The 13222-nt window shown below is 41.2% G+C and overlaps 1 protein-coding gene across 1 annotated transcript in view; it reads right to left on the reverse strand.

Moving 5' to 3' along the window:
- KLHL12 (kelch like family member 12) overlaps positions 1-13222 on the reverse strand; it is a 38946-nt gene that overhangs the window by 20774 nt on the left and 4950 nt on the right. Inside the window, exons 3-5 of the mRNA XM_010378828.2 lie at positions 10531-10684; positions 8312-8529; positions 530-679 (exon numbers count right to left, since the gene is read on the reverse strand). Coding sequence (XP_010377130.1) covers positions 530-679; positions 8312-8529; positions 10531-10684 — 522 coding nt within the window. The remainder of the gene's footprint in view (positions 1-529; positions 680-8311; positions 8530-10530; positions 10685-13222) is intronic.

Genomic DNA, 13222 nt, shown 5'->3' on the forward strand with positions numbered 1-13222 from the left:
CCCTCGAAGTATGGTCCAGGCAACATAGGTGGCATATATGGTAAAAATTATGAAAAAGTATCACAGAGAGCTTAAGTTGGAGAAACACTTTTATAAATAAACTCAACATGATATGACTGAAGTTGACACTACAACACATCAAACTCCTTTCATGCTGGCTTCACCAGAAGTCAAAAATGAAGAGACTTGCTAAGTGTGGCATAAGCGCAATTTGGAACAATTTATGTTTAATGGAGAAGGGGACAAAGTTTATTGTCAGGTGTTTATATAAAACACTTAGGGGCATGTAAAAAAAATACAGCAAAACACAAAATTGAACCACAGATTTTCATTTGTGTCAAGAGTCTGCTAAGAAATTCACTTTTCTTAGAAATATGCTTGGGAACTACCCAGCACCACTCTCACTGGCATTCCTAGAGAGGCAAACGAGGAGACTCTGTGCCTACGTTAAAAGAATCAATTTTGAATACATAACACTAAGGTAAGAGTTTGTCAAGGTTTTGGATCCTGAGAGTGTTGCACTACTTACCTCAGCATCTATTACATCCGTGATATACCTGGGGGTTAGCAGGGGCATACGCACATACTGTAGCAGGTTAGGCAACGATTCTTCCCGCTCTTTCTTGGCATGCTTCACCCAGTTGATGACAGCCTCAAAGACTGGCTCTTCAGAATCCACCTGTAAATGTGTAATTACACACAGTGGATCCTACTTTTCCAATTAGCTCACCATCTCAAAAAGTAACCACGTTCACTTTCTCCTTCCTGCTTTCCCATTGCCCATCACCATTATTTCCCATCTTCCAGAAATAGCTAGGCTCTTGGGAAAACAACATTTTTTGCAGACACAGCTAACAGACCAGGAAAAGAATTATAGTCAATTTGGGTTTTATATATATATATACACACACACACACACACACACACACACACATATATGAATAATAGTACGTAAAAAATCACCAGTCACATATTGGCCTTCGTTTCAGAATTTTTCCCATTCCTGAATTGCTTCTGGTCATCTCTCTAACTTTAGGGAAGGTAGGTGGGGGAATCTGTTGCCTTATTGAAAATCAGCTCTTGAAATAATTTTTAGTCATAATTGTTATCTAATGATCTCCAGGCTCACCCCTCAAATTGTTCATCCAAGCCTCTGAAGCAGGAGCTTCTCTAACATCATTAGTTGCTGTTTTCAAAAGCATTATCACCTTTCTGCCCGTGGATGCTGCCAAAGAAGCATCTTTAAAGTCTGTCTTCTCCCTGCCCTCAGGTCTAAGTCAGAGTCTCCTAAAGAGCCCGAACAGCTGAGGAAGCTCTTCATTGGAGGGCTGAGCTTTGAAATAACCAATGAGAGCCTGAGGAGTCATTTTGAGCAATGGGGAATGCTCATGGACTGTGTGGTAATGAGAGATCCAAACACCAAGTGCTCAGGGGCTGTGGGTTTGTCACATACGTCACTGTGGAGAAGGTGGATGCAGCCATGAATGCAAGGCCTCACAAGGTGGATGGAAGAGTTGCGGAACCAAAGAGAGCTATCTCAAAAGAAGATTCTCAAAAGACCAGGTGCCCACTTAACTGTGAAAAAGGTATTTGTTGGCAGCATTAAAGAAGACACTGAAGAACATCACCTAAGAAATTTTTTAACAGTTTGGAAAAATTGAAGTGATTGAAATCATGACTGACTGAGGCAGTGGCAAGAAAAGGGGCTTTGCCTTTGTAACCTTTGATGACCATGACTCCGTGAATAAGACTGTCATTCAGAAATAACATCCTATGAATGGTCACAACTGTGAAGTTAGGAGAGCCCTGTCAAAGCAAGAGATGGCTAGTGCTTCATCCAGCCAAAGAAGTCGAAGTGGTTCTGGAAACTTTGCTGGTGGTCGTGGAGGTGGTTTCAGTTGAGATGACAGCTGTAGTGGTGGTGGATAAGGCGGCAGTGGGAATGGCTATAATGGATTTGGTAATGATGGAAGCAATTTTGGAGGTGGTGGAAGCTACAGTGATTTTGGCAATTACAAGAATCAGTCTTCAAATTTTGGACCCATGAAGGGAGGAAACTTTGGAGGCCGAAGCTCTGGGCCCCTATGGTGGTGGAGACTAATACTTTGCCAAACCACGAAACCAAGGTGGCTATGGTGGTTCCAATAGCAGCAGTAGCTATGGCAGTGGCAGAAGATTTTAATTAGGAAATAAAGCTTAGCTGGAGAGGGGAGCCAGAGAAGTGACAGGGAAGCTACAGGTTACAACAGATTTGTGAATTTAGCCAAGCACAGTGGTGGCAGGGCCTAACTGCTACAAAGCAGACATGTTTTACACAAATACCCATGTGTATGGGCAAAAAACTCGAGGACTGTATTTGTGACTAATTGTATAACAGGTTATTTTAGTTTCTGTTCTGTGGAAAGTGTAAAGCGTTCCAACAAATATCTGTTTTAATGCAGATTTTTTTTTTTTTTGCAGCCATGCTGTTGACTGCTAAATGTAATAGTCTGATCATGATGCTGAATAAATGTCTTAAAAAAAAAATAAAAAGGAAAAGCATTATCAATTAGCCTTCAAGGAACTACTGTGTATTAGGCACTATGCTATTTGAAAAGATATAATTAATTAATCATCTGGGGAACTTAGGTCTAAGTTTACATATGACCAATTAGATAATGTGAGATACACTCTAAAAAAAACCTATGCTACATTACTGGAAGGACCTAGGTATATAATAACACCTAGAACTTCCCAAAGACACACACTTGATATAGGTCCTGTGTCCCTTCTACAAGCCCCTAGAGAGTACATATTCTGGGAGATACCTTTCAGAGTGTCACTGTGACTAGATAAAAAAAAATCACCCTGTAAACTTTTCCCAAAAACTGTGATACTCTAAAAATGCAGAAAGTGTTTCAAAAAATGCATTCATTTGAGAGAGTTACTGAACTCCATTCTTAAGTGCCAGGCACTGCCCTGGAAACTGATTACACAATGGTGAACAAATCAGATATGATCCTTGCTCTTAAGTGGGGAGTCAAACTGCTAAATCAGAAAAATGAAAAAACTCACTATTATTACATACTACATAGGAAAGGTACTGGGGCTATGAGACAGAACAACATGAGATTTTCTAGTTTAGATTGGTGAGGCAGGGAAGGCCTCCTTGAAGAAGCAACAAATTGAAATCTGATGGATGAGTAGCAATTAGCCAGGGGGAGTAAGAGTACTCCCAGGCAGGGCCCGGCGCGGTAGCTCACGCCTGTAATCCCAGCACTTTGGGAGGCCGAGGGAGGCGGATCACGAGGTCAGGAGATCGAGACCATCCTGGCTAACACAGTGAAACTCCATCTCTACTAAAAATACAAAAAATTAACCAGGCGTGGTGGCGGGCGCCTGTAGTCCCAGCTACTCGGGAGGCTGAGGCAGGAGAATGGCGTGAACCCGGGAGGCGGAGCTTGCAGTGAGCCAAGGTCCCACCACTGTACTTCAGCCTGGGCGACAGAGTGAGAGACTGTCTCAAAAAAAAAAAAAAAAAAAGAGAGAGAGAGTGTACTCCCAGGCAGAGAGAAGAGCACACTCAAAAGCACCAGAAATGCATTGTCCAATACACTACCCATGTGTGGCTATTTACATTCAACATAATTAAAATTAAAAATCAGCTTCTCAGTTGCATTAGCTACATTTCAAGTGTGCGATAGCAACATGGGGCTAGCAGGAGCAAACTAAACAGTATAGATATAGAGTACTTCCATCTTCGTAGAATGTTCTATTGAACAGCTCTGTCCTACAGCAAAAAAGAACTGGCAGCTTGAGGAAGTGACTAGAAGGCTAGTGTAGCAGAGTGAATGAGGGTGATAGAGGAGTAAAATATGAAGCTGGAGAGTTAAGCAAGGGCCAGATACAGAGAGCATTAGAATACTGGATTTGACTCTAAGTGCAACTTGAAATCATCCGAAGGTTTCAAGCAGGCTACTGATATGATCATATTGATGTTTTGTAAACATTATCCTGGCTACTGTGGGTAGAACAGTTTAAAGGGCCAAGAGCTAGAAGAGGTTAGATGCTGCTCTGGTATATTAGGCAAAATGTGAAGGTGCTTACAGGACTATAGTTGTGGCAGCGGTGAGAGAGAAATAGACACACTGGAGAAATACTTGGGAGGTCAAACTAACCCAGGCAATTGTTGGATAAGATGCAGGGGAGGGTACAGAAGGTGTCCTTGATCTTAATTTAAAACTTTTATATGATTGGCTAATAGTTTTAAGCAGATACATGCTAGACTCTGACACATTCTAGGTTAAATTAGATACATCAATTTAAAGACTGGAGTTTTTCAATCATGAGCAGAGGTTTTTTAGTTTTCTTTTTTTTAAGACTAATCAAGGCCGGGTGCAGTGGCTCACGCTTGTAATCCCAGCACTTTGGGAGGCCGAGGAGGGCAGATTACGAGGTCAGGAGATCAAGACCACGGTGAAATCCCATCTCTACTAAAAGTATAAAAAATTAGCCGGGCATGGTGGCGGGCACCTGTAGTCCCAGCTACTTGGAGAGGCTAAGGCAGGAGAATGGTATGAACCTGGGAGGCGGAGCTTGCAGTGAGCCAAGACTCCACTACTGCACTCCAGCCTGGGCAACAGAGCGAGACTCCGTCTCAAAAAAAAAAAAAAAAAAAAAAAAAGACTAATCAAATGAAGCAGCAGGTGTGGAGCAGGAACAAAGAAATCTGTAACTGAGTGTGATCAACAGTTGTAAACACCACTGCCCTCAGACCAGCCATGAGCAGATAATCATGAGCAGAATTTAGAATAATTAGAATTGCAGAAAAACAGCTAATGGGGAAGAAAAAACCCAAACATTAATACCTCACTACAGAGAAAAATAGATTTTCTCCACAATAGATTTTCACAAAGAATTCTCCTGTGTATTAGGTACTGGCGTTCTTATTTTATGCTCGGAACAGTCTCGTGTACTCAGTACTAATATTATCTACATTTTATAGAAGAGGAAACTGAAGATTAGTGGTTAGGTAACACATACCACACAGCCAAGACTAAATCCCAGTTGGACTCTAAAACCCATGCTGTTTTAACCAACATGACATCCTGCTTCCCATTGTTTTAAGTACTATTATTTTATTTAATAAGAGGAAGCATAAGCAACTGGGAGTCAGACATCTGGTTCCTATTTCTGGCTGGTATATGGAACAGAAAACAATATGTCACTTGCTTTCTTTCCAGAAAAAAAGCAAAGGGCAGTCTTGACACACACTTAAAAAAAAAAAACTATACATAAGAGTTCTCAAGCTGTTTTTCATTTCAGCTTCCAAATAAGGTTAGTTATTTGTTCTCTCTGACCCCATCCAGTTTTATTCCAAAGCCTGTATAGTTCTAAAAGAAATGACTTCTGTGATTGTTTCCTGACTTGGACAATTAGAAACAAAATGAAAACATGACCAGCTCATAGTTGAGTGATTAAGAGAATAGACTCTGGAGTCAGACTACTCGAATTTGAAACCTGGCTCTACCACTTACTAGTGGTGGTATGATGGTTAAACTCCAATCTTCACTTTCCTCCTGTGAAAAATGAAGATGTGAGAATTAAATGAGATAAAAATACCAAGAATGGTGCCATTAGAATGGAAGTTCCAGTGGACAGGGATTTTTGTTTTGTTCATAATTTGATCTCCAGCACCTGGAAATGTTCTGGGCACACAGTAAGTGTTCAACAAATATTTAGTAAGTGAACCAACAGTAAATGCTGAGTAAGTATTAGCTATTACATGTAGTGAATGTCAAATCTGTAGTGCTCATTCTATTCACTGTATTTTCCAATATGTGGACAAATTAAGAAAATCAAGATATTCTAGTGAATTGCCAGTTTCCAAGTCTGATGAATATGTTTTTTGGCTGTGGCTGTGATTTCAGCATAAGGATACAACGTCCTGCACTAAGAGGCTGAGAACTACAATTTTAGCAAATTCTTGACTCAACAGCATTTGCAACAGCAGCTTCTCTGGGCTGATACAGAGCCCAGTATGTCAGGCTAGAAAATAATTCCTCTACAGTTGGAACCAATGTCACCAATGTGCTCTAATCCTTTTTCCCTCAGAACAGTCACTAGAGAAAGGTGTAAAGAACCACTTGGCTAAAATTTGATAAGAAATATACTTAAGGCCAGGAGCAGTGGTTCACGCCTATAATCCCAGCATTTTGGGAGGTCGAGGTGGGTGGATGACCTGAGGTAAGGAGTTCCAGAGCAGCCTGTCCACAATAGTGAAACTCCCGTCTCTACTAAAAATACAAAAATGAGCTGGCATGGCGGCAGGTGCCTGTAGTCCCAGCTACTTGGGAAGCCGAGGAGGAGAATCACTTGAACCCAGAAGGTGAAGGTTACAATGAGCTGAGACCACATCACTGCACGCTCCAGCCTGGAAGAAGTATACTTAAGACCTGTTATTCTATTACACAAATATCCTAGTTTTAACAAAATAAATCAGGAGAGAGTAATCATTTAGTTTACAGAAGTATATTATAGGCTTTCTTTAAATGGTATTGCCTGAGCCTAGTATTGCTTGAGCCCAGCAGTTTAAGACCAGCCTGGGCGGCCGGGCGCAGTGGCTCAAGCCTGTAATCCCAGCACTTTGGGAGGCCGAGACGGGCGGATCACGAGGTCAGGAGATCGAGACCATCCTGGCTAACACGGTGAAACCCCGTCTCTACTAAAAAATACAAAAAACTAGCCGGGCGAGGTGGCGGGCGCCTGTAGTCCCAGCTACTCGGGAGGCTGAGGCAGGAGAATGGCGTGAACCCGGGAGGCGGAGCTTGCAGTGAGCTGAGATTCGGCCACTGCGCTCCAGCCTGGGCCACAGAGCGAGACTCCGTTTCAAAAAAAAAAAAAAAAAAAAAAAAAAAAAAAAAAAAGACCAGACCAGCCTGGGCAACATAGTGAGACCCCATCTCAACAAAAATTTTTAAAAATTAGCCGGTGTGGTGATGTGCAGTTGCAGCTACACAGGAAGATAGGTGGGAGAGTTGCTTGAGCTCAGACATCCAGGCTGCAGTGAGCCACAATTGCACCACTGCACTCCAGCCTGGGTGACACAGTGAGACTGTCTCAAAACAAACAAAAAAAAAAAATTAAAGAATTGGGCCACTGGAGATCAATACTACAGGCTTCAAAGACATCTAATAACTATATTGGACTTCTCACTCCAATTCTTAGCCTCACTACAGACCTATATGCATTAAAAACTCTACTACTGGTACTCTGATTTAGAATTAGGATTGACTTTTCTTCTGTATAGGTTACGTCACTGAATGCCTGCCTGGCACAGGTAGTATCCCCTGGTAGGTGAAGTATTATTCCTTTTTCTTCGCCTGCAAGAGACCGGGTCTCCCTCTGTTGCCTAGGCTAGAGTGCAGTGGTGTGATCATGGCTCACTGCAGCCTCAACCTCCTGGGCTCAAGAGATCCTCCCACTTCAGTCTCCCAAGTAGCTGGGACCACAGGTGCTCACCACCATGCCAGGCTAATTTTATTTTTTTGTAGAGACAGGGTTTTGTCATGTTGCCCAGGCTAGTATCAAACTCCTAGGCTCAAGAAGTTCTCCTGCCTCAGCATCCCAAAGTGCTGGGATTATAGGCACAGGTCACTGTGCCTGGCCTACTATTCCTTTAACATCCAGTTTGCGTGTCCCTTCCTTCCATCCCCTGCGCCCTCACAAGACAGTTATGATTTGGCTCCCGCTTCTGTAGATCCTCACTTCCACACTTTTGTCTCTTCATTTTTGATCCACTCCTGAGCAAAGGTTTATTCTTCTTTCTTCTACATAATGTCCTTACTTTGTATAGGCGCATTATTATCTTTATTTTACATATATATATATATATATAGTCTATATCTCTGTCTCTACTAGCAGGTTGTGAATTTTCTGAAAGCAAGAACTATAGTTACCCATTTGGGGATCTGTAGCACCTGGCATAGTAATTGCTACACAGTAGATATTCTTAGTAAATGTTTGCAAAATGAGTGAATGGGTAACAGAGAAGTGGTCTACAGATATCTACTTTACTTCCAATTTCTGCTTATTCTATACTCTGTTTAATAGTGATTCTTACCCACTGGGATCATATATCTAACTGAAGAAAGTGGCAAACTCCCTCTCCATAAAAATGTAAATAAATTTGGTACAGGAGGGGTTAATGAAATCTTTGAGCCAAAATACACACTTGATTATGAAGCCCTAATGGTAAGTAACTGCATCCTACTTTGCAAGTTTTGTAATTGGCCAATCTTGAAGAAACCATAACATCAAGACAAATCTGTACCTGAATTTCATCGCACTTGATTAGTTTTTCCACCTCTCCTTGACTCAGAAGAATGAACTCTTCATGCTGTACCACTTCAGGAAAATGCTTCTGGCTAAAAACCTCAGCTGCTTGCATCAGGTCAACACAATTGTGGGTTTCTGCAAAATCCCTAATGCCCAGGCAATTAGAAGGGTCCAACTGACTTTCTAAGAACTCACAGCAGGCTTGTTTCACACCTAGGACGGACACAGGGAGCAAACACTTTAGAACAGTTGGACAGGTGTGATCTAGTCTATATTCTTGTATCTCAACATCTTCTCTACATGTTATCAGATGAACCCTTGTTTCAACACCTAAGAAACAGATTAGAAATTCTTTGCTTAAGGAACTTAAACCCTATTTCTGGCTTATGTACTGCGCCACTTTCAGCAAGACCTTTACACCTGTCTCTGTTTAATCTTTAAAGTGAATATTGCAAGATGAATCACATCCAGGGACCTGGCACAATTCAACAAAAATGCCTATAAAACTCTTGGGAATCAAACTATAAAACTAATTACTAATTCAGCATAATGTACCCATTTTTCTACCCTACATGAAAACTTACTAAAAGACTAGAGTGAAAGAAAAGCAGAAGATAATAACAAATCTCATATTCATCTAATTGAAAAGTTCAGGGTATTTTAATTTTATGACTATGCACTAATGCAAAAGCTTCACACTGTTTTTTTTGTTTTTTTTTGTTTTTTTTTTTTTTTGAGACGGAGTCTCGCTCTGACGCCCAGGCTGGGGTGCAGTGGCTGGATCTCAGCTCACTGCAAGCTCCGCCTCCCGGGTTCACGCCATTCTCCTGCCTCAGCCTCCCGAGTAGCTGGGACTACAGGCGCCCGCCACCTCGCCCGGCTACTTTTTTTTTTTATTTTTTAGTAGAGACGGGGTTTCACCGTGTTAGCCAGGATGGTCTCGATCTCCTGACCTCGTGATCCGCCCGTCTCGGCCTCCCAAAGTGCTGGGATTACAGGCTTGAGCCACCGCGCCCGGCCGCTTCACACTGTTTAAATCATGTATTAAAAACTAAAAATGTGTCAATTATGTATATATAAAAACCAAAAACATAACTGAATTTTAAAAAGGAAAAACTGAGGACCAGGAATGGTGGCTCATGCCTATAATCCCAGCACTCTGGGAAGCAAGGTGGGAGGATCACTCGAGTCCATGAACTTGAGACCAGTCTGAGCAACAGAGAGAACCCGTCTCCACAAAAAAAATTTTTTTTTTTTTTTTTTTAAGACGGAGTCTTGCTCTGTCACCCAGGCTAGAGTGTAATGGCCGGATCTCAGCTCACTGCAAGCTCCACCTCCCGGGTTTACGCCATTCTCCTGCCTCAGCCTCCCGAGTAGCTGGGACTACAGGCGCCCACCACCTCGCCCGGCTAGTTTTTTGTATTTTTTTTTTAGTAGAGACGGGGTTTCACCGGGTTAGCCAGGATGGTCTTGATCTCCTGACCTCGTGATCTGCCCGTCTCGGCCTCCCAAAGTGCTGGGATTACAGGTTCGAGCCACCACGCCCGGCCAAAAAAATTTTTTTTTAAATTAGCTGGGTAGGGTGGCATGTGCCTGTGGTCCCAGTTACTCAGGACGCTGAGGTGGGAGAATTGCTTGAGCCCAAGAATGAATTAGGATACACTGAGCTGTGATTGCACCATTGTGCTCTAATCTGGGTGACAGAGTGAGACTCTGTCTCAAAAACAAAAAGTCTAAAAAACCTGGGAATTGTAAGGGAAAACAAACCACCTCTAATCCTGTGAAAACATACTTTAATATTTTGTGCATCAATTTAAATTTCATTTATCTTAATGAAATACTACCACTTAATGGCCAGATAAAGAGTATCCATGTAGACTATGTATAGTATCAGTTTTTATTATATTTCCTTATAGGTGTGTTATATACATGTATGTAAGAAAACACATAATTTCTCCTTCCTACATTTTTTTTAAAAACAGAAAAGGTGCAAATGCTCTCTTTTATAGTGCCAAATACTCATATCTGGAGAAGTTCCTTTATAGTGCTATTGACATCTGATCTCTTATTGCTCAATGAGACAAAAGCCATGGCTAGTAAACATAAGCATCCATAGTTTGTCTCCAAAATGTTCATGATTAAGTTTACACTATTAATTTTCAATCTTTCCAGGGCTATTTCAGCATAAACAATAGCAAGTTTTAATGTCTATACCTTTCAACTGAAGCAGACAGGCTGCAGGAAGCAGTTCTTGTACATTCTCCACTGTCACATGTACTGTTTCTGTGTACACAAAGTCCAATAAAATTTCCATGGTAGAGGCAGTCAAACCTTGGATGTCAACATAAGGTTTCCCCTTCTCTGAAAGCTGAAAATTTGAAAGGTAAAAAAGAATCATGGTTATAATTCCACAAGATAAAAGGCAGAATCTCATACCTAAGAGCTTAGAGATGTTAATAATATTAACTGAACATATATTTTTAAAAATTATAGGCCAGGCATGGTGGCTCACACCTGTAATCCCAGCACTTTGAGAGGCCAAGGCAGGCAGATCACCTGAGGTCAGGAATTCAAGTTCAGCCTGGCCAACATGGTGAAACCCCATCTCCACTAGAAATACAAAACTTAGTCGGGCATGGTGGCACATGCCTGTAGTCCCAGCTACTCAGGAGGCTGAGGCAGGAGAAGTGCTTCAATCCAGGAGGCAGAGGTTGCAGTGAGCCAAGATCGTGCCACTGCACTCCAGCCTGGGCACCAGAGTGAGACTCTTTCCAAAAAAAAAAGTAGGAAAATAAAAAAACAAAAGTATGCTCTATTTTGTTGGATTTTAATAAAGCAAATATGGCACAATATCTGTAGTTTTCCAAAAGAAGTGGGTAGTTATCTATACCCCAGGAGTAAGTAATAGGTGACACCTTCCTGGAATAGCAATTTTGCCAGTGAATAACTTTAAAAATCAATTTCATATTAAAATACAGATGTATTACAGAATAGAACGCAAAAGTTCCCATGAACATAACACTGTCCATGAATTTTTAAGATAAGACACAAAATTTCAAAGAAATTTCATGTTTGTAGAGGACCTTGTGGGTTATAACTTCAGTCTCTCCAGGATTATCTAGTTCCTATCATCTGTCCTTAGATTACATTTTTTCTTCCTTGAGATAGGGTCTCACTCTGTTCCCCAGGCTGAAGTGCAGTGGTGCGATCTCAGCTCCCTGCAACCTCTTCCTCCCAGGTTCAAGTGATTCTCATGCCTCAGCCTCCCAAGTAGCTGGGATTACAGGAGTGCACCACCACATCCAGTTAATTTTTTTTTTTTTTTGAGACACAGTCTTGCTCTGTTGCCCAGGCTGGAAAGAAGTGGCACAATCTCGGCTCACTTCAAGCTCCACCTCCCAGGTTCAAGCGATTCTCCTGCCTCAGCCTCCTGAGTAGCTGGGACTACAGGAAAGTGCCACCATGCCCGGCTAATTTTTATATTTTTAGTAGAGATGGGGCTTCACCATGTTGGCTAGGCTGGTCTCCAACTCCTGACCTCAAGTGATCTGCCCACCTCAGCCTCTCAAAATGCTGGGATTACAGGCGTGAGGTGCCATGCCTAGCCCTTAGACTACATTTGGTAATGATGAAAAATAACATGTAGATCATCCTAAGGGACTTTCTTATGTAACACTATCTGAACACAAATAAACTTTTTCAAAATATTGAGTTAGACTAACTTAATTGCTACCAGAATATTTAGTCTGAATTGTAAGTAGTATATCTTCTTGAAGCCATGAGTACTGATGAGGCCAGATAATCATAGAAAACTGTTTAGCTGGCCGGGCACGGTGTCTCAAGCCTGTAATCCCAGCACTTTGGGAGGCCAAGGCGGGTGGATCACGAGGTCAGGAGATCGAGACCATCCTGGCTAACACGGTGAAACCCTGTCTCTACTAAAAAATACAAAAAACTAGCCGGGCAAGGTGGCGGCGCCTGTAGTCCCAGCTACCCGGGAGGCTGAGGCAGGAGAATGGCGTGAACCTGGGAGGCGGAGCTTGCAGTGAGCTGAGATCCAGCCACAGCACTCCAGCCTGGGTGACAGAGCGAGACTCCGTCTCAAAAAAAAAAAAAAAAAAGAAAACTGTTTAGCTAAGAGAAGAAATCTTCAACTTTACAGGAAACTATCTGAAAATACCTTATGAAAATTTTACTAGATCTTAATCTTAGTTTAGAAATTCATTTTACTCACGAAAGTCTGGTGCATCTCCATTATTAACTAAATGGCTTTATTATTTTTGATTTCTCCATCAGCCAGAGAATAACCACAAAGCACTATCTACCAAAGCCAAGAACAAAATCAGTCCCTAACAGTAAAAAAGTCACTAGCACATCATTTTGAAAAAACATATTAGGTTTTATTTACATTTAATACAGTACTAATATTCATAAACAATTACTGTCCCAACACATTAAATGCATTCAATAATTATGATACTGAAATATGTAAGTATATGTATTCCAGATATTTCTCATTCAATAAACTATATTTCCATCGAATAGTTTAAATATGGAGACAATTTCACTATGTAAGAACTTAGAGCAATTATACATTTTACATTTATATTTTGCTTTAGAATTTTTCAGCATGCTTCTCATTTACTACTATTTCATCTGATTCTCACAGCAACCTGGTAAGGTAGTTAGGTCTGATATTATTACTATTTAAGGGATAAAGGGTCTAAGGATCAAAAAAAGATGCAAGACTTAACCAGTCATTTAGATAGTAAGAGACAGATATCATTCCTATCAAAGTATTTCACCAAAAAAAAAAAAAAAAAAAAAAAGAGAGAGAGACATAAAATCCAGGTCCTCTTGCCTCAACCTTGTGATCTTTCAATCAGATGACATTTGAGGAGCATTT

The sequence above is a fragment of the Rhinopithecus roxellana genome, chromosome 1, assembly GCF_007565055.1.
Source record: "Rhinopithecus roxellana isolate Shanxi Qingling chromosome 1, ASM756505v1, whole genome shotgun sequence".
In the NCBI taxonomy this organism is placed as follows: domain Eukaryota; kingdom Metazoa; phylum Chordata; class Mammalia; order Primates; family Cercopithecidae; genus Rhinopithecus; species Rhinopithecus roxellana.